The sequence below is a fragment of the Lynx canadensis genome, chromosome A3, assembly GCF_007474595.2.
Source record: "Lynx canadensis isolate LIC74 chromosome A3, mLynCan4.pri.v2, whole genome shotgun sequence".
Lineage (NCBI taxonomy): Eukaryota > Metazoa > Chordata > Mammalia > Carnivora > Felidae > Lynx > Lynx canadensis.
This window is the reverse complement of record NC_044305.1, coordinates 12,503,580-12,524,200: the sequence shown is the minus strand read 5'-3', so window position 1 is coordinate 12,524,200 and position 20,621 is coordinate 12,503,580. Positions and strand designations below refer to the sequence as shown.

The 20,621-nt window shown below is 53.2% G+C and overlaps 1 protein-coding gene across 1 annotated transcript in view; it reads right to left on the bottom strand.

The window, feature by feature from the left end:
- Positions 1 to 20,621, bottom strand: part of PREX1 (phosphatidylinositol-3,4,5-trisphosphate dependent Rac exchange factor 1) — a 128,599-nt gene that overhangs the window by 43,256 nt on the left and 64,722 nt on the right. The window contains exon 2 of the mRNA XM_030309094.1: positions 6,259 to 6,330. Coding sequence (XP_030164954.1) covers positions 6,259 to 6,330 — 72 coding nt within the window. The remainder of the gene's footprint in view (positions 1 to 6,258; positions 6,331 to 20,621) is intronic.

Below are 20,621 nucleotides of genomic sequence, written 5' to 3'. Positions count from 1 at the left end.
CAGCAGAAGGGAGGTTCACACTCAGCATGCAGGGAACCAGATATTAAGACATTGGTCACAATTTCCATCATGGTCGACAACCAGCATGTTGGATCAGAATCCTTGATTTTTAATTTTTTTTTTTTTTAACGTTTATTCATTTGTGGGACAGAGAGAGGCAGAGCACGAACGGGGGAGGGGCAGAGAGAGAGGGAGACACAGAACCGGAAGCAGGCTCCAGGCTCCGAGCCGTCAGCCCAGAGCCCGACGCGGGGCTCGAACTCCCGGACCGCGAGATCGTGACCCGGCTGAAGTCGGACGCTTAACCGACGGAGCCCCCCGGGCGCCCCAAGATTTCGGGCTTTTCTTTTTTTTTTTTTAATTTTTTTTTCAACGTTTTTTATTTATTTTGGGGACAGAGAGAGGCAGAGCACGAACGGGGGAGGGGCAGAGAGAGAGGGAGACACAGAACCGGAAGCAGGCTCCAGGCTCTGAGCCATCAGCCCAGAGCCCGACGCGGGGCTCGAACCCACGGACCGCGAGATCGTGACCCGGCTGAAGTCGGACGCTTAACCGACGGAGCCCCCCGGGCGCCCCAAGATTTCGGGCTTTTCTTTTTTTTTTTTTTAATTTTTTTTTCAACGTTTTTTATTTATTTTGGGGACAGAGAGAGGCAGAGCACGAACGGGGGAGGGGCAGAGAGAGAGGGAGACACAGAACCGGAAGCAGGCTCCAGGCTCCGAGCCGTCAGCCCAGAGCCCGACGCGGGGCTCGAACTCCCGGACCGCGAGATCGTGACCCGGCTGAAGTCGGACGCTTAACCGACGGAGCCCCCCGGGCGCCCCAAGATTTCGGGCTTTTCTTTTTTTTTTTTAATTTTTTTTTCAACGTTTTTTATTTATTTTGGGGACAGAGAGAGACAGAGCATGAACGGGGGAGGGGCAGAGAGAGAGGGAGACACAGAACCGGAAGCAGGCTCCAGGCTCTGAGCCGTCAGCCCAGAGCCCGACGCGGGGCTCGAACTCCCGGACCGCGAGATCGTGACCCGGCTGAAGTCGGACGCTTAACCGACGGAGCCCCCCAGGCGCCCCAAGATTTCGGGCTTTTCTTTTTTTTTTTTTAATTTTTTTTTCAACGTTTTTTATTTATTTTGGGGACAGAGAGAGACAGAGCATGAACGGGGAGGGGCAGAGAGAGAGGGAGACACAGAACCGGAAACAGGCTCCAGGCTCCGAGCCATCAGCCCAGAGCCCGACGCGGGGCTCGAACTCCCGGACCGCGAGATCGTGACCCGGCTGAAGTCGGACGCTTAACCGACGGAGCCCCCCGGGCGCCCCAAGATTTCGGGCTTTTCTTTTTTTTTTTTTAATTTTTTTTTCAACGTTTTTTATTTATTTTGGGGACAGAGAGAGACAGAGCATGAACGGGGGAGGGGCAGAGAGAGAGGGAGACACAGAACCGGAAACAGGCTCCAGGCTCCGAGCCATCAGCCCAGAGCCCGACGCGGGGCTCGAACTCCCGGACCGCGAGATCGTGACCCGGCTGAAGTCGGACGCTTAACCGACGGAGCCCCCCGGGCGCCCCAAGATTTCGGGCTTTTCTTTTTTTTTTTTTAATTTTTTTTTCAACGTTTTTTATTTATTTTGGGGACAGAGAGAGACAGAGCACGAACGGGGGAGGGGCAGAGAGAGAGGGAGACACAGAACCGGAAGCAGGCTCCAGGCTCCGAGCCGTCAGCCCAGAGCCCGACGCGGGGCTCGAACTCCCGGACCGCGAGATCGTGACCCGGCTGAAGTCGGACGCTTAACCGACCGCGCCACCCAGGCGCCCCCATGAAGCCTTGATTTTTAAAACGATGAGGGTCCTTCCGTGCACCCATCACGTGATGTGGCCAAAGAAAATACAATAGGGAAGGATGTTCAAAATATGCATAGGAGTGCCTGCGTGGCTCAGCCAGTTAAGCGTCCGGCTTCGGCTCAGGTCACGATCTCACGGTCCGTGAGTTCGAGCCCCGTGTCGGACTCTGTGCCGACAGCTCGGAGCCTGGAGCCTGCTTCCGATTCTGTGTCTCCCTCTCTCTCTGCCCCTCCCCCCACCGCTCTCTCTCAAAAATAAACATTAAAGAAAATCTTTTTTCAATATGCTGTCTAAACTTTCACAAACAATACATAAGGCTGCCTTTGCCCCTGAATGAATCTACAGAGTTTGAAATGCACATACAACCTGACCCAGCAATTCTACATTTTAGGATTTAACTGGCAATCAGTTGTCTCCGACCAGGGACAATTTGGCCCCCCAGGGGACATTTGTGGGACAATGTCCCAATGTCTAGGGACATTTGTGGTCATCACAAACTGTGGGGAAGGGATGTTACCAGCATCTCATAGGTAGACGCTAGGGATGCTATTAAACACAATACACGGGAAAAGCCCATCACAGCTAAGAATTATCCGGCCCAAAGTGTTAATAATGCCAAGGTGAAGAGCCTGGTGGAGAGCCAAGGACACACTGCAGCCTTGTCGGCAATAGCAAAAATCTGGGGAAAAGGCAAATGGCCAAAGGGGGGACTCATCAGATAGCTGGATCAACTGGCCTGATTATAATTAAGTAAATTCTACATACTGAAATACTATGCAGTCCGTAAGAAGAATCTGCAGATCTGTATATATGGACACGTAATCCTGGAATGACCCTTAATATATATTGTTAAGTTGGGGGGGGGGGGGGGGAATCATGGTTGCAAACAAGACTCCAGCATGGGCCCGTCTGTGTTTCAAAAGGAAAAAAAAAAAAGAAAAAAGCCATTCCTCCCCAGGGGAACGAAAGCAGAGCCTATCTGAGTGAAGAGTCAAGCTGGTCACTGCAGGGACCTCTGGGAAGGAGAACTAAGAATTAAGAAGACTTTCATCTACTTAAGGTCCTTTTGAACTGCATAAATCCTCTTTCCCTTAAAAAAAAAAAAAAAAAAAAAGAGGTGAGGGGGCCTGGGTGGCTCAGTCGGTTGAGCGTCCGACTTCAGCTCAGGTCATGATCTTGCAGTTTATGAGTTCGAGCCCCGCGTCAGGCTCTGTGCTGACAGCTCGCAGCCTGGAGCCGGCTTTGGATTCTCTGTCTCCCCTCTCTCTGCCCCTCCCCTGCTCATGCTCTGTCTCTCTCTCCCTCTCTCTCCCTCTCTCTCTCTCTCTCTCTGTGAAAAATAAACATTAAAAAAAATTTTTTTTGAAAAGAGGTACATTTTTTTTAATTTAATTTTGAAGAAGGTCCTCAGATGTTTCAAAAACTAAAACACAGTAAAATGAATCCAGCGAGAAGTCCCTCCTCCCACCCATCCTATTGGGGCCCACAGCAGGGGTAACCAGTGTTACGACTGGTTTGTGGTTCCCTCTGGGGTTTTTATTCATTCATTCAGCAAATACTGACTGACTGAGCACCTACTGTGTGCCAGGCACTGTTAGAGGCCATCAGGGATACGGCAGGGAACAGACATGTGCCTGCCTTCATGGAGGTGACATTCTAATGGAAGGGGACAGGCAACAAACAAAGAACCAAAACAAGTGTTTGTTTTTTAATGTTGTTGTTTTTTTTTTTTTTTTTTTTTTTTTTTTCAGAGAGAGAGACAGCATGAGGGGAGGAAGGGCAAAGAGAGCAGAGACAAAGGATCTGAAGGGGGCTCTGTGGTGACAGCAGAAAAGCCCAACGAGGGGCTCAAACTCACGAACCGTGAGATCATGACCTGAGCAGAAGTCGGATGCTTAACCGTCCAGGGGGTACCTGGGTGGCTCAGTTGGTTAAGCATCCAACTCCTTTTTTTTTTTTTTTCTAATGTTTATTTATTTTTGAGAGAGAGAGAAACAGAGTGTGAGTGGGGGAGGGGCAGAGAGAGAGGGAGACACAGAATCTGAAACAGGCTCCAGGCTCTGAGCTGTCAGCACGGAGCCTGACGCGGGGCTCGAACCCACGGACCGCAAGATCGTAACCTGAGCCGAAGTGGCCGTCCAACTGAGCCACCCAGGCGCCCCAAGCGTCCAACTCTTGATCTCAGCTCAGGTCTTGATCTCAGGGTCTTGAGTTCAAGCTCTACGTTGGGCTCCATGCTGGGCGTGAAGCCTATTTAAAAAAACAAAAACAAAAAAACAGAGTTTTCTAGGGGGTAAGAAGCACTAAAGACAAAAGGAAAACAGGAAGAGAGTCCCAGGGTGGGACAGAGGGCCATGGACAGCCCTGCTGAGAAGGTGACAGGCGAGTCCAGACCTCAAGGAATGAAGACCAACCCCACGGACCTTTGGAATGTACCAGAAAGTCTACAGAGGGAGATGGCCTGAGGGTGGGCAGGGAAGGCTGGGCTGGAGACCATTCCTCAGTCTCTGCCCTTCCTCCTCCACCTAGCCCTGGAGGACACACTAGTCATGTGAGGTGGCTGGAAGAATCACCTGCACTATTTGGTTATTTTTCTCCCTCCCATCTTGTCCAGTGCACACGGTTGGATCCGCTTACGTTGAGGACAGATATGATAGATACAGATCACACTATGTACTACACTCACCTCAAGGGATGGCTGTAAATTTCAAAATGAACATCTGTCTCCCGAGTGTGTACCCAAAAGAAATGACAGCCTGTGTGGTCATAAAAGCCCCAAACTGGAAATAACTCAAATATCCATCCACAGGGGAATGGATGGTAAATTATGGGACACTCGCACTATGGATTACTACCCAGCAATGAAAAAGACCGGATCGTAGCTATGCATGACAACATGGGCAAACCTCACACACGTAACAGTGAGAAAAGATACCAGACGTGAAAAAGCTCACTTTTGTATAAAAGTGCAAAACTAATCAATAACTGGGGCACCTGGTGGCTCAGTCCGTTGAGCATCCGACTTCGGCTCAGGTCATGATCTCACAGTTCGTAAGTTCTAGCCCCACGTTGGGCTCAGTGCTGTCAGGGTGGAGCCTGCTTGGGATTCTCGCTCCCTCTCTCTCTCCGCCCCTCCCCCACTCACGCTCTCCTCTCTCTCTCAAAAATAAATAAAACATTAAAAAAAAACTAATTGAGGGGCGCCCGGGTGGCTCAGTCAGTTAAGCGTCTGACTTCGGCTCAGGTCATGATCTCACAGCCCGTGAGTTAGAGTCCCGCGTCGGGCTCTGTGCTGACAGCTCAGAGCCTGGAGCCTGTTCAGATTCTGTGTCTCCCTCTCTCTCTGCCCCTCCCCTGCTCATGCTCTGTCTCTCTCTGTCTCTCAAAACTGAATAAATGTTAAAAAAAATTTTTTTTAATAAAAAAAATTTAAAAAAGACAAAACTAATCGATGGTTACCTTTGGGGAGTGGGCATTTACTGGCAGGGGGACACAGGAGCCTGCTGGGGCAGGAAATGCTCTGTCTTCATTTGGATCATGGTTACATAGACGTGTTCATACGTGAAACTGCATCACGTCCGACACAGAGGATGCACCCTTACTGCATGTGAGTTATATACCTCACAAAAAAATAATCTTTTAAAGACTGAAATAAGTTACAATTTAAAATTATCATAATTTTTGAATCGCAATAAAGAAACAGACTGTGATAAATACATGTGACAAACAAACAGCAGGTCCTCAGTAAATATTTGCTGAATGAAGGAGTGAATAAATGAATGAACGCACGCATGCATAAAATGCCGAAATCCCAGCACCGTCGGGGACCGGCCATGCAGTGACCCTGAACATCTCTTTGCATCTAAAGCCTCGGCTTTTTACCCGAAACACTGAGCTCAGAATTATCAACTGCAAGGCTGCTGTCCAGACTAGCCGACACATGTGGGGAGAACATCCTGTCTGACCAAGTCCCTCACGTGCTACCCAGGTCGGCCGCCTCTGACACCCACCCCACGCTGTCTCCCCTCTCCCCCGGACCAGGCCCCTGGAGCCCCAAGAACTAAAGGCAGCCTCCCAGAGGGTGAGGTCACACTGGAAAGCCAGGCCTGGCGAGTGCAGGGGCCTCTGCCATGCACACAGAGGGCCTATGGACGTCCTCGCGAAACACTCCACAGCCACAGCCAAGACGAAGGCCGGCCCCAATCGCTCAACCGCTCTGCCTCGACACTCAACGCCCGGTGCAGGGGCACGGGCCAGGGCCGCCGAGAGGGCAGCTGGAGGGGCCAGGCTCCCAGGGGCGCTCGGGAAGGGATTTTCTGCTGGCTCCACGCCAGGAGGCCTGGCACAGAGAAGACTGGAGGACAGGATGGCCGTGGTGAGCAAGGCACACAGCGGCAGAGCGGCTGGCCCAGCGATCCACACCTTGACGTTCTCTTCCGTGAGGCCCTTCTCCACGGAGTCCGCCACGTTCTGCCGGATGCGATGCAGGAATGCCTGGGGGAAGAGAAGCAGGGAGAGGTGAGCACCCAGGCCTCTGATCTCCCCGCGGTGGCCTGAAAGGAGGGTGACACGTTCAAACGCCACCTAGGACACGGGAGGTACCACGGTCCAGGAACTTGGGTGGGGAGTAAGGAAAAACCTCCCCGGCTTCTGTGTTAAAAAACACACAGGAACATCCCTCACCCCCATTCGGTCCACAAACGTTTACTGAGCATCTCGCACACCAGGCCCTGTGCAGACGCACCCGCAAAGCCTGCCCTCAGAGAGACGCACCCCCATCTGCTTCCTCACCCATCGCTCTCCCTCTAAAACTGTAATTCATTTCCCTTTCTCTTTTTCCCCCTTTCTCAAAAATTTAACTTCCAGGGGCTCCTGGGTGGCTCAGTCAGTTATGCCTCTGACTCTTGATTTCGGCTCAGGTCACGATCTCACAGGTTCATGAATTCGGGCCCCACGTCGGGCTCTGCGCTCACAGTGTGGAGCCTGCTTGGGATTCTCTCTCTCCCCCCCACCTCTGCCCCTCCCACTGTCTCCCTCTCTTTCTCTCTCTCTCTCTCTGTCAAAATAAATAAACTTAAAAAAAATTTAACTTCTAAATCATAACACATTCACATGGTTCGAGAGTCGAAAATATAAAAAGTCAAAAATACGACAAGTCTCTTCTCCTACACACTGAGCCCTAAGGCATCGAGTTCCTCCCCATCCCCCGCACAGGAACCACAACTACAAGTGTCTTCCATAACCTTCCAGAGAATCTTTATGCAAAAGCAACAAACACAAATACTCACAGATACACACACACGTACATGTATTCTTTTTTTTTTTTTAATGTTTATTTATTTCTGAGAGACAGAGAGACAGAACATGAGCAGGGGAGGGGTAGAGAGAGAGGGAGACACAGAATCCGAAGCAGGCTCCAGGCTCTGAGCTGTCAGCACAGAGCCCAACACGGGGCTCGAACCCATGAACTGTGAGATCATGACCTGAGCCGAAGTCGGAAGCTTAACCGACTGAGCCGCCCAGGCGCCCCACACATACACGTATTCTGACTTTTCTCCTTTTTTCACACCAAAACACAGCAGCATCTCTAGGACGTGCTGCACCTGCTTTTCCACTTAGTACTGTCCAGAGATCCTTCATATCCCTACACGGACAGCATCCTCGTTCTCTTCTACAGCTGCCCGGAACCCTGATGTTTGGACAGAGCAGAGCCATTCTGCCACTTTTCTCAGGGGCTCAGAATAGAGAAATCACTTCTCTCCCCTGTGATGTGACAGACGACGAAGGCAGGGGAGCGTCGGGGACTGTGGGGAGCTGGCAAGCACGTCCCATCGGAGGGGACGGCCGCGTCTCCCTTCCAAGCGTGGTCAGGTGGGAAGGCGGCGGGCCCAGCACCGCCAGGTGTTCTGGGATCTGTTTTCAACAGAAGCCAGAAAGTAAGATTTTTAAGGCAAAGTCTCTCCGTTTTTAAATCTTGGCAAAATATCGGTGGCTTTCGTGGGGAACCGGGTTTTAGGAGTCAAACGTGAAAGTGGGGGCACCAGAACGGAGGGGCGCAGCCATGCCGATGAGAAATGACGGCAGCGTGGCCCCGGTGTGGGTGGGGTGGCGGGGGACGGACCTGAAGGAGGGGCGGGGGGTGGCCGACACACCTGGGGATACCGAGGCCAGTCCCCTCACGGCAAACTCTGCCTGGTCGGCCCCACTCTGGGACTTGGACCCAGGCTGACCCGGCAACAGCCATGTGACATCCCCTGAGGAAATGACTTCACAGTGCTGTCACGGCCACAGGGCCACGATGAGCTGGGGTGGCCTGCCAGCTGCCCTTCCTGCCACAGCTGATTACAGAGTGGCGACTCTGCGAGTGAGGCCTGGGTGACGGCACCGTGTCCCCACCGCAGAAGCCGGCTGCGGGTTAATCAAGAGTGCGTGTTGCGTGACCATGCTTGCCCGGGGAGGGCTCCGAGCGGCGGGAGATGGAAGGGACACCCAGGATAGAGGACAGCAGGGGCAGGCAGGCACAGGGGAGGCTGGCCTTCCACAGACGGCTGTGAGACCCGTTTCCATCACCCGAGGGACATCAGTGGCTGTCGCAGGGCCCTGGCCACCGGCAGGCTCGGGTCTCCCGGGAGGTGGTGCACTGGTGGCTCACACAGCCGGTCACAGAGAGGAAAGTCGGGGACACACAGCAAGGCAGCCTCACCCAGTCCTCCCAGCACGTTTACATCCCCAGCCTGGACTCCCCTGAAGACTGGACAGCTCGGCCTGGGTACCTGGGGGCGTCCGGAACCTAATTCCCGAGCCCCCCTCCAAACCCACACCACCCAAGCTCTCCTCCCAGCCTGATCAACAGCACCTGTGCCTACCAAGGGCTCCAGTGAAAACCCCCCAGTTGTCCCAGTCACCCTCGACCCCTCTCTTTCCCTGGGACCCCCCCCCACCTTTTGTCCATCGGCAAATGCCTTCAGCTTCACCTTCAACAGGCACTAAAAAATCCAACGTCTTCTCCCCACATCCATCACCTCCTCCTTGTTCCCCCTCACTGTCCCCAAAGTCCTTTCTCCACACACAGCCGGAGGGATCCTATTAAATAAGTAAATCAGATATCAATCCGCAGCTTAAAATTCTCCCTGGCTTCCCGCTACACTTTGAAACAAATGTCCTGGGGCGCCTGGGTGGCGCAGTTGGTTGAGCGTCCGACTTCAGCTCAGGTCACGATCTCGCGATCCGTGAGTTCAAGCCCCGCGTCGGGCTCTGGGCTGATGGCTCGGAGCCTGGAGCCTGCTTCTGATTCTGTGTCTCCCTCTCTCTGCCCCTCCCCCGTTCATGCTCTGTCTCTCTCTGTCTCAAAAATAAATAAACGTTAAAAAAAATTTTTAAAACAAAGGTCCTTCCGCAGCCCATAAAACCCCCATGATCTCGTCCTAGTTAATCTCTCTGACCACACCTTCCAGCACTCCATCACCCCACACCTAGATAATCTTCAGCCCCACTACCATTCTGTTTGTTCCCCCCGCCAGGAGACATTCCTGCCTCAGGACCTTTGCACATACAGTTCCTGCTACCAGGATCTTCTCTCCAGCTCTGCCATGGGCCAGCTCCTTCTCATCCATCAGGCCTTAGGCCAAATGTCACCTCCTCTAAGAAGCCCTCCTGTCTTCATACACTTCCCACCTTTCCATCTTACATTAAAAGCCCATATGACAGATGAAAAGAGTGAGGTGAGGTCATCTACACCAGCTCCTAAGGCAAGGGCCAAGATCAGAAAGGACTATGGCTGGGATGAAACCTTTACCGCAATCCAACAATGGAGGTCAGGCTTGGAAACTGACAGTTTGGGTTTAAACCTTCCTGCCAGGAGTACTGATGCATAGGGGCACTTGTACCCCAATGTTTATAGCAGCACTCTCAACAATAGCCAAATTATGGAAAGAGCCTAAATGTCCATCAACTGATGAATGGATAAAGAAATTGTGGTTTACATACATAATGGAATATTACTTGACAATGAGAAAGAATGAAATATGGCCCTTTGTAGCAACGTGGATGGAACTGGAGAGTGTGATGCTAAGTGAAATAAGCCATACAGAGAAAGACAGATACCATATGGTTTCACTCTTATGTGGATCCTGAGAAACTTAACAGAAGACCATGGGGGAGGGGAAGGAAAAAGAAAAAAAGAGGTTAGAGTGGGAGAGAGCCAAAGCATAAGAGACTCTTAAAAACTGAGAACAAACTGAGGGTTGATGGGGGGTGGGAGGGAGGGGAGGGTGGGGGATGGGTATTGAGGAGGGCACCTTTTGGGATGAGCACTGGGTGTTGTATGGAAACCAATTTGACAATAAATTTCATATATTGGAAAAAAAAAAAAAGCCTTCCTGCCGTGTAACCTCAGGAAAATGCATTACCCTCTCTGAGTCTCAGTTTACTACTGGGGATCATAGCAATACTGTCCTACCTTTTAGAATATAATAGGATTAAGTGAGCTGCCCTCAGGGAGCTTGCCTCTCTCTCTCTCTCTCTCTTTTTTAATTTAATGTTTACTTATTTTGAGAGAGAGCGAGACACAGAGCATGAGCAGGGGAGGGGCGGAGAAAGAGGGAGACACAGAATCCCAAGCAGGCTCCAGGCTCTGAGCTGTCAGCACAGAGCCCGACGCGGGGCTCAGACTCTCGAGCGGTGAGATCATGATCTGAGCCGAAGTCGGACGCTCAACCCACTGAGCCACCCAGGTGCCCCGGGAGCTTGCCTCTCTTGACCCAGCTGTATCTCAGGGGCTGAGAGGAGCGCCTGGCACACAGCAAGCACTCAAAAATCAAAGGAAGGGATGGAGTGTGTCTGACACACAGCAGGAGCCTCAACTCGAGCCACTTGGTAGCCTGTTAGAAGCCTGTTGGCCTTCCCTTTTAAAGGACAACAGGGACAGGGGACAGGAGCTCCGAGGGGATATTTCAGCAGGGCAACGCCGCTGCTGGGAAGGCCAGCCTCCAGCCTCCTGAGACTGGAGGGAGACAAAGGCATGCTGGCCCAGCACAGCCGGGGGACAGCAGGAAGCTGGGAGCGCTGGCCTAGATCGGGCTTCCTGTCCTGGTTTCTTCACACAAGCAAAGCCACCACCATTGTGCTGGGACAATGAGAGGCTTGGGCCACCCACAGAGTTGCCGCAAACAGGCCCGTGTGAGGGGCACAATGGGCAGCTGGTGACCCGGAAAGAATGGGTGGGCAGGGGCTCCGGGCCCAGCCCTTGCTGCCCAAGGCACGATCGGCTTTTCCAGGCCGTGCCAATGCCCTCTGTGGCAGGCTGGGTGGTTGCAGGGGACCCTCGGGGGCGACTCCTTGTCCAAGCCTCGACAGTTCTGGAAATGCAGCCGAAAGCAGCCATGTCTTGGGAACCTCCCTTAGGGACAAGGCCATTCTCAGGATTCCCAGGGCGGCCTGAGCCTCTGCTGTGGCCCCGCGACCTTTGTCCATGCTACACCCATGCCACACTGCTGCCCGGGCCCCTGCCCCCACGTCTAACCAAACACCCCTCTGCTTTTTTGATGACGATGACGATGACGGTATCTAGAGGATGTAGAAAAACACCGGAGAAAAATACTAACCAACAGCCACAAACCCAGATTTGGCACATCTTAGCATTATCCCAAACTTCCTTTAGGCCTTTTTTTTTTTTTTAATTTTTTTTTAACCTTTATTTATTTTTGAGACAGAGAGAGACAGAGCATGAGCGAGGAAGGAGCAGAGAGAGAGGGAGACGCAGAATCCGCAGCAGGCTCCAGGCTCTGAGCCATCAGCCCAGAGCCCGACGTGGGGCTCGAACTCACGAACCGCGAGATCGTGACCTGAGCCGAAGTCGGACGCTTAACCGGCTGAGCCACCCAGGCACCCCAGTGCACTCTTTAAAGTAATAACACATCTCCACATGAAAATGGAAAGAATTTATTAAATGAGTTAATATTATGAACAGTATTTGTTGCACGGTAAATAGTATTATCTGTTATCATCAATAACAGTTTTAGAAGGTGTAGGTATAACTATCAGATCTAGAGTGAAGTTGAGCTACCTATGATAAAATCCATTGATGCTGAAAAATCCCGTTGGTGCTGTATATGTTTCATCACTGACTTTTCAAATTACATCGTCAGGGTGCCAGGGTGGCTAAGTCAATTACGTGTCTGACTCTTTTTTTTAATTTTTTTTTATAATTTTTTTTAACGTTTATTTATTTTTGAGACAGAGAGAGACAGAACATGAATGGGGGAGGGGCAGAGAGAGAGGGAGACACAGAATCAGAAGCAGGCTCCAGGCTCCGAGCCGTCAGCACAGAGCCCGACGTGGGGCTCGAACTCATGGACCGCGAGATCATGACCTGGGCCGAAGTTGGACGCTCAACCGACTGAGCCGCCCAGGCGCCCCTCTTTAAGCCATTTTCTAAAAGAAATGCATCAAGTCTGGGAAAGGGGCAGACTGGCAAGGGGCACGAGGGAGCCCTGGGAGGTGCTAGAAAGGTTCTACTTCTTGATCTGAAAGGTGGCTTCACAGGCCAACGCGTGTACACGAAGCCGCATCGGCGTGTCCTCAACATTCGTGCGCCGTATCCGTGTGCCATGTGAGTATCACACATGGAAGCGGGAAGAGATGAAGCGTCATGGAGAGAGGGTGAGCCACTGTGCACCTGCCCTCGCCGCCAGGCACCGCCCCCGCCCCCGTCCTGGATCCGGGCTCCTCATTCCCTCGCGTGCCCCCTGCCCGCCGACCACGCACACGTGGACGGACGAGCCATGGAGAACGGGGCTCTGCGTGCGTTTACAACATTTCCATAAAGGACGTGCTTGCAGCAACTTGCTCTCTCCACGTCACATCTTCCGCGCTCATCCACGCAGAGACGGGCGCCTGGCAGCACCTGCCGTCCGGACCCCACCCACATCCCTGGGTCCTCGCCCCCGGGGCGCACGGCGGCACCTCCTCTAGCTGCCAGCACCCGCGTCTCGTAGCTCGAGGGCCCTCTCTCAGGCGCAGGGCAGGCCCAAGCTGTCGTGCAGAGACAGATGAGGAAACCGAGGCACAGGGTCCAGGCCGCCTCCCCGGCGGCCCCCAGGGGCAACCTCCTTGGTGGCACAGCTTTCCTGGCCACCTTCCCTCCCCTCCCGCAATCCCTCACTTGGCTTGTGGTGGCTCCTCAGTGCTTTCTCCAAGTAAACTCTTCGCCCTGGATTCCACCGCTGGATCTGCTTCTGGAGCCCACCCCCCCCCCCACGAAGGCCTCACGTCGTTCATTTTGTCGCTGAGCACTTAAAATGATAGGGGCCACTATGCAGCGCCGGTGTGGCTCGGCGGGTTGGGCGTCCGACTTCGGCTCAGGTCGTGATCTCGCGGTCCGTGGGTTCGAGTCCCGCGTCGGGCTCTGTGCTGACGGCCCGGAGCCTGCTTCCGATCCTGTGTCTCCCTGTCTCTCTGCCCCTCCCCCTGCTCACACTCCATCTCTCTCTCTCTCTCTCAAAATAAACAAACTTTAATAGTAAAAGACAAAATGTTTTTAATGACAGGACCTGCTATCATGAGGCAGAAGTCGGAGATGCCAGATGTCCTTCCATGTCCTTCCCGTAAACAATGCTCCAATGAACAGGTGCACGGGGCCCAGGTGTTCCAGACCCTCCAGGTGTTTACCCAGGTGTGGAAAGGCTGGCCAGAGGTCAGACATGCCCAACGTCTCTCCAACGCGACTGCACCCACATACGCTCCAACCAGCAGATGAGAGTCCCCCCGACTCCACACCCAGAACGAGGTCCACGTGCTCTCATTCTTTCGTGCCACAAATGTGCTGAGACCCACACAGTCCCATCATAAGTTCATTTCGGGCCCCACCATCGGCTTTCGAGGCAGGCCTTTTGGTCCCATTCTACAGATGAGAAAAACTAAGGCCCAGAGGATGAGTAAGCTCACAGAGGTCATCTAGCCAGAAGTCAACAGGGCCGAACCTGAGCCCAGGACTTGCCGCTCAGAGGGGACCAGAGAGACTGCTCACCAGGCCCAAGTGTCTCCGTGGCCCCCAGAGCTTGGGGCTGAGCGGGAAGACACAGCCTGATTGACTAGTGACGTCTGCCACAGCTGTGGAAATGGCCGGGGTGGCGAGGCTGTGTGTTTGCCCTCTCCAGCAAGCTCCCGCTGAACCGAGGAAACCGGGCAGCAGGAGAGACGCTGGTCTGAGGTCCAACAAAAAGCTGCTGATAAAACACAGATCAGAACCAGGCGTCCTGATGCCGGGCCGGCCTCGCCCCTGCCCCATCTGGCCTTAGAGCAGCGGCTCCCGACTCAGAAGTGATTCTGCCCTCCAGAAACGATGACAACGTCTGCAGGTTTCTGGGGTTGTCACAAGTGGGGACGGGAGCGCTCTGGGCACGGATCAATCCTACACCGCCCAGGACGGGCGCCACAGGGATGGATGTGACCCCAAACACCAGGAGTGCCGAGGACCACAGACCCGGCCTTAGAAGAGGCTCTCACTAAGACCCAGAAAGGCAAGACGCTGTAGGATGAGGGTTCCTCCCACCCCCTCACTCAGCGGCTGCGAACTGGTCTCCTTTTGTCCCTTGAATGCCCACCCAGCGCCTGTCTGCGTCCAGGCCTCTGTGGTGGCTGCTCTCTGCCTAGGGAGCTTTCTTCCCAGTCAGTCAACTAGCAAGGGAGCCCCCCCCCCCCCCGTCCTCAGAGAGGTCTCCTCTTAGACCTGTAGAAAGGAGGGGCTCGCCACACTCCCTGAACCCGGTCACCCTTCCCCGAACCCATCACTGTTGGCTGTGGTCTTGTTGATGGGGTTACGTATGGACCTCACTGTCTGGGTATCATCTTTCGCGCAGAGCGTGAGCGGACTCAGGGCCGGAGGCGGTCTCATTCACCGCTGTCTCCTTAGCACATAGCAGGTGCTCAAGAAGGTGTGGAGGAAAGGCGGGAGACAGGGAGAGAAACTGCGGAAGTGGGTCCAGAAGAGGCTCCAGAAGTAACCGGTACGGAATTGGGAGTATTTCAATAAAAACAGCAGTAATAATCATAACAATATATTTGCTATTTTTTATTCTTATCATCCCTTACAACTTTGGGCCCTATTACGTGCCAGGTCCCGCGCTAAGTGTTTGAATCCTCCAGCAATCGTAGGAGGTAAGTGCTATTATTACTGTGCCCATTTTACAGAGGAGGGAAACTGAGGCCCAGGGCAACAAAGAGCTTATCCAAAGCCACACAGCTGGCAAGTAGCAGAGCCGGGCCTCAAACCCAGGCAGTGTGGGCTGGCGATGAGTCCCAGCACATATCATCAGGGAGTAACTACAGACAACAAACCACAGAAGCACAAAACAGGTAGCAGCTGCCCCTCGGGTGCCTCTGGGGAGCTGCCGTCTGTCTGCAACCTGCAGCCACAGCCCGGGGAGGATAAATCTCTCCCTGGAGATAAAAAGGACAGAAAGAGGCCTCCAAGTCGCTCTCTGAGACTGATGCCAGCAATCTGATCAGAGAGGGGAGGGGGCCCGGCTGCCCCCAGGGACATCCCTGCCTTGGCCAGGGTGACCTCACCAGACATATGGTGAAACGTGAGAGGGCCAGGGGACCTGCCAGAAGGGCGGGCAGGTGGGGGGTGGGGCAGCCCCCGGGCTATAGCAGGGACAGAGGAGAGGGGGACCCAACCCCCCCCACATGATCTGGGTGGCCAGCGTCCAGGGAAGCAGGGTGTCGCAGGAGAGCAGGGCCTTGACTCCAAGCAATGGTAATAAAACAGTAATAACAACGGAGGAGCGGGGGTTGCGTGGCCTGCTCCAAGCAGCCCCACACAGGCCAGAGTCTGGGGACACCCGTCAAATGCCCACCGATTTCTTCCGATGCCCAAATCCTGTGCTCCATCCATTCAAGTTCTGGGCATTTATGAAAAATGGGCATTTATGAAAAATGAATCTCACACATGACATTGAGATTTAACTTCAGTAGCTGATTTAGAATTCTATCACTTGGGGTTTTAGTTAAATAAATTGTCCATCTCAACAAAGGACGACCATGCTAGAAATGGTTTTCAGAAGTCCGTTTAATGGTAGGGACAAAGGCTACTGACGTAACCCTAACTGTGGGGGAAGAGGGGGCCAAGTTACAGAATACATAAAATACAATCTCATTTTCAGTTACATAAATCATCTCTACATAAGCATAGACAAAAGCAGCGTGGAAGGGAAGGCCCTAAACTGTGTGAGAATATGGCCAAGATTACCAACTGTCCTCTAGTATCTGGTCTCTCCTTTTCCTTTAGAAATACAATTCAAGATTTTAGTTAAATAAAGACTGTTATTTCCCAGCTTCCCTTACCACTAGGGACTAAGTTTGGACTAGTGGGCTAAAAGTGGGTGTATTATGTATAACATCTTGACGGTATCCTTGGGGATGAGAAGGACAGGCAGGGATTCTTTTCTATTTCTCCTTCCTACTGATCGGATAGCCAATGTGATGCCTGGGGGTCAAGCAGCCACGTTGTACCATGAGGCAAAAACCGTACTAAAGAAAATGGAGTAGCAACAGAGAAGCTCATGTCCCTAACGACAGAGGAGCCAATGTATGTGCCCTGGGCTGCCTATAACTCAGTAAGGAAGAAACTTCCATCTCATCTAAGGCACTCTTATTTGGGTTTTACCGCTGGCCATGGAACTTAATTCTGAGAGTGGAATTATAAGTGATTTTAATTTTCTTCTTTCTTCATTTCTGTTTCTTTCCCAATTTCCAAAATGAGCATGCTAATTTCAAATCAAGTCATTCTGTAACACAAACGTATGTTTTTTCTTTTCTTTTTTCCTTTATTTGGGGGGGGGGGCGTGGGCAGGAGAGGCTGCTAACAAACCAGGCCCTCTTGCCTACCCAAATGATCACTTCTTCAACATCGAGGAGGCTAGTCTGCATTCTCCTCTTGGAGGGCATGTGCCTCCACACGGACAGGTCAATGCCTGCTGGCCGAGAGCAGGAGCCAAGCAAATATGACATGAGAAGGCTTTCCTTCTTCAGTGGGGCCTCTGAGCTGCCCACCCTCCTTCTCTGTGTTGACTCTGGAAACCACAAGGCGCCCCGGGAAGGTGCCCATCTCGGCCGGCCCCCTGTGAGCTGGCCTGGGGAGCCTAGGGTGGAACACGAGACCTTGCCCCACCCGCAGCCCCTGCTGCCACCCAGGTTTCTCAGCAAGCACCCCCTTTCATGGGGCTCATGCCAGAAGCAGAACTATTTTCCCAAAACACCCACGTTTCAGATCTGAGACATTATCTTCAAGGAAGGTTACATATTCAATCACAGATCTACCGGACAGAATTGAGAGACAATAACATCCTTTTTACAGCTTTACACTTACCCCTCTGTGTCACATCTCATACAGCACCTTATGAATTACACATACGTATTTAAAATTCACATCACTATATAAAATAGCACGAATAATGTTGCATTGGGTTGTATCTTTAACAGAGAAATACCTTCTTGCAAGCACTAAAAATAAGCCGCACTTGAGGCCTCCATACTGTTCCATGAACACACCAAGCACCGTCCCACCTCAGGACCTTTGCACTTGCTGCTTTGTCTGGAAGACACGCTCCAGGTATCCACAGGCCCCTACCTCTCTCATTTCGTTCCCACCTGGAATCAAATGTCCCTTCCTAGAGGCCTTCTCCCATCACCCCACTTAAAGCGGCCCAGACACTTCCGATTCCGTGTTAAACAAGCATAGGCCCTTCCCGCTGGCCTCTTTGGCATATGAGGCACTGATTCTCAGATCGTCAGAAACACTTGGAGACCTTCAAACAATCTGAGTCTTAGCTCCAAATACAAAAAGAAAACCGTGTAGTCAAATGAATAAATCTTGATCCAAAGGTCTACAAAGCATAGCTTACATCACCACATCAGGTACCAACCAGCTGTATGCACAGCTATGTATACAGACAGCACAGCGAGTGTGGACTGTGGGCATATCCCAACGGGCTGGCCGTGATGGGAGTCTGAGTCTGGGCCCTAGAAGACACGGGTTTGAGGGTTTGAGTGCAAGTAGTCGGTCTGGGTGGTGGTCCAGCAAACGCAGGCAGGGGAGGGGAGAGGTGGGCCTGGGAAGAGAGGGCAGCCAGCACAGGGCATGAGACCAAGCAAGCGGCCAGGGTAGGAGACGGGGGCTCGATCCCTCTGAGGCCCCTTGAGAGCCAGCGTAGAACATGTTGTCTCTGAGCCATCCGGGGCAGGGAGGCGGCAAGGGAGCCGGGGCATTCATACACCAATCCTTCCTAGAATGCAGCGGGGACGGGGTGTTAATTCCCTGGCACTTCTGGTCGGCCCTCTAAGGCCAAAGCTGCTCTGGTGGCCAGACAGAGCCACCAGGCACAGAGCTGCAGGGGCTGGCAGCGGGAAGTCTGGCTGGGGTGCCCCGGAGGGGCTGGAGCGACTGCAGCCACACCACAGCCTCCAAAAGAAAGAGGGTCTAGGCCCTTGTGGGTGGGTGGGAGAAACACCCGGAACGGCCGTGTCTGTTCCAAGGCAGGAGGGAAGGCTTTGAAGAATGAAGGCGTGCTGCCTGGGTAACAGAGGCCCTCCTGGGACAGACTGACATTCCCCGGCTGCACCAGGACGGTCTTCCTGGTTGTTGAAGCACCGAAATACTTCAGTGATGGGCAAAATCTCCAAGTGGGGGCAGGGAGGGGGCTGAGTCGAGGACGCGGCTGAGGAACCACAGACAGGCCCCGGTCAGACCCGGAGGCGGCTTCGTACTGGGGCTGCATGGTGGCCGGGCACCCGCCCACACTCCTCTGGGAGGCCACAGACACAGCAGCGTCCCACGTTACCTCCGGCCACACCCCCACCTCTTTTGAAAGCCTTCTCTGCTCTTCGAAGCTCTCCCTCCTCAAATGCTAGAAGGGTCCGCATCTCCTAGGGAAGCAGTGCATGAGAGTGGCCGAGGCCCCTGATTCATGACTCAGACCCTGCCTTTGCCAGCCACTGCTGTGTGACCTATGCCAGTGACTCCACCTCTCTGTGCCTCGTCAGTAACACGAATGGGAATAATAAAACCATTGACATCATAGGCCACGGTGGGGCTGAGATGAAGTTCTGCTGTCAACGCGCTTAGGTGAGTTGGCTCAAATCTCAGCTCCGCCACTTACAAGCTGTGCAACCTTCAGCAAACTTCTTATCCTCTCTCCGCCTCAGTTTCCCCCCCTATGAAATGGGGACAAAACGAATACAGAGGATATAATCCTATAATTAGGATTCTAGACGCTAACATAAAGAACAAGGACTTTGAATGAGGCCTGGTACACGGTGAACACTCAGTGAGGGTATCTTCTGAGAACCCAAGCCCTGGTTCTGTGGACAGATAGGAACCCGCTGTGCCTCCCACGGAAACTTCTGGAAGCGGATCAACCCCCACGATAGAGCTCCAGGGACTTTTACGCTTGTCCTACATCGTATTCACTTATGAGAGTTGTTTGTGGGGGGTTTTTCCATCCTGGAAGCAGTTCTGTTCTGGACCGCCTGCTTCCAAGTGGGAGCGAAAGAGGGGAGAGGCTTTGTCAACCGCAGTCTGCCACCACATCCTCGTCCGCACCAGCACACCTTGCCGCCCTGTCCTTCGACTGCCAACCGCATGACCTCAGTGAGTCACGGCACTTCTCCACTTCCTCGTCCGAAAAAGGGTGCAGCCTGCGTTTCGGTGAGCTGATGCAGGTAGAAACTCTGTAAGTACAAAGGCTTCCTGGAAGAAGTGGCCGGGGGGGCGGGGGGTGCTGGGCTACGTAAGGAGACAGGAAATTGCTCATGGTTATATTTTCGGGGGAGACAGCCATCGCCAAGTGTTACCCATGCCAACAAGTGCTACCCGGGGCCTAGGTGCACCAGGCACAGAGCTGGGCGTTGGAGACTCACAGGGTATGACCCTGCCACAGGGACAGTCATTCGTTCCTGCACTCACCCATTTATTCAACGCTTACTGTATACCCACTATGCACCAGGCAGGAACTGTGCTGGGAGCCAATGACGTATCCGTGACCGAATGAAGCAGACCGTCCTCTGCCCCCATGGAGAAGACTCCACTTTGGTTTTAAAATGGAGTGGCAGCTAGGGATGCACAAGGAAGCACACGGGGATACAGAGGGGGAGCTGTCCCACAGACATGCTCAGGGAAAGCCTTTCTGATGAGATGGCATGTGAGGAGACACTCGGGGGCTGGGGTGAGGTGGCAGCTTTGCAGATATCTGAAGGAAAGGCATTCTAGGCAGAGGCACCTGTTGGTGCAAAGGCCCCGAGGCACATTCAGTCCTCCCAAGGCGATCCTTACTGAAATGTCTGTCCCCACTCCTGCCGTGTTTTCCCCACGGCACCTGTCACTGTGGACATCACGCATGTCCATTTATCAGCCTGTCGCCCGTCTAGCGCACCAGACGGTCAGTTCCAGGGGGGCAGTGATGTCTGTCTGTCTAGGTACCACTGTATCCCCGGAGCCTAGGACTGGGCCTGTCACATGGCAGGTCCCGTGTGTCTAGTTGATTAATCATCAATCATCTGGAAAAGACTCCCCCTACCCCCAGCCTAGTTTCTAGGCCCTGAAAAAAGGCGCCCAGCTCTTACCCAGCCTCACCGCATCCCCCACCACAGAGGGAGCTGAAGTTGAAGCAACCTTCTGTGAAGGAATAGGGGGAAGGGGGGCCACAGAGCGAGAGCCACCACTTTTCCCCCACACAGACCCCCACCCCAGGGGCTGGGGCCCAGCCTGCAATTTTCCCTGAACTCACTGA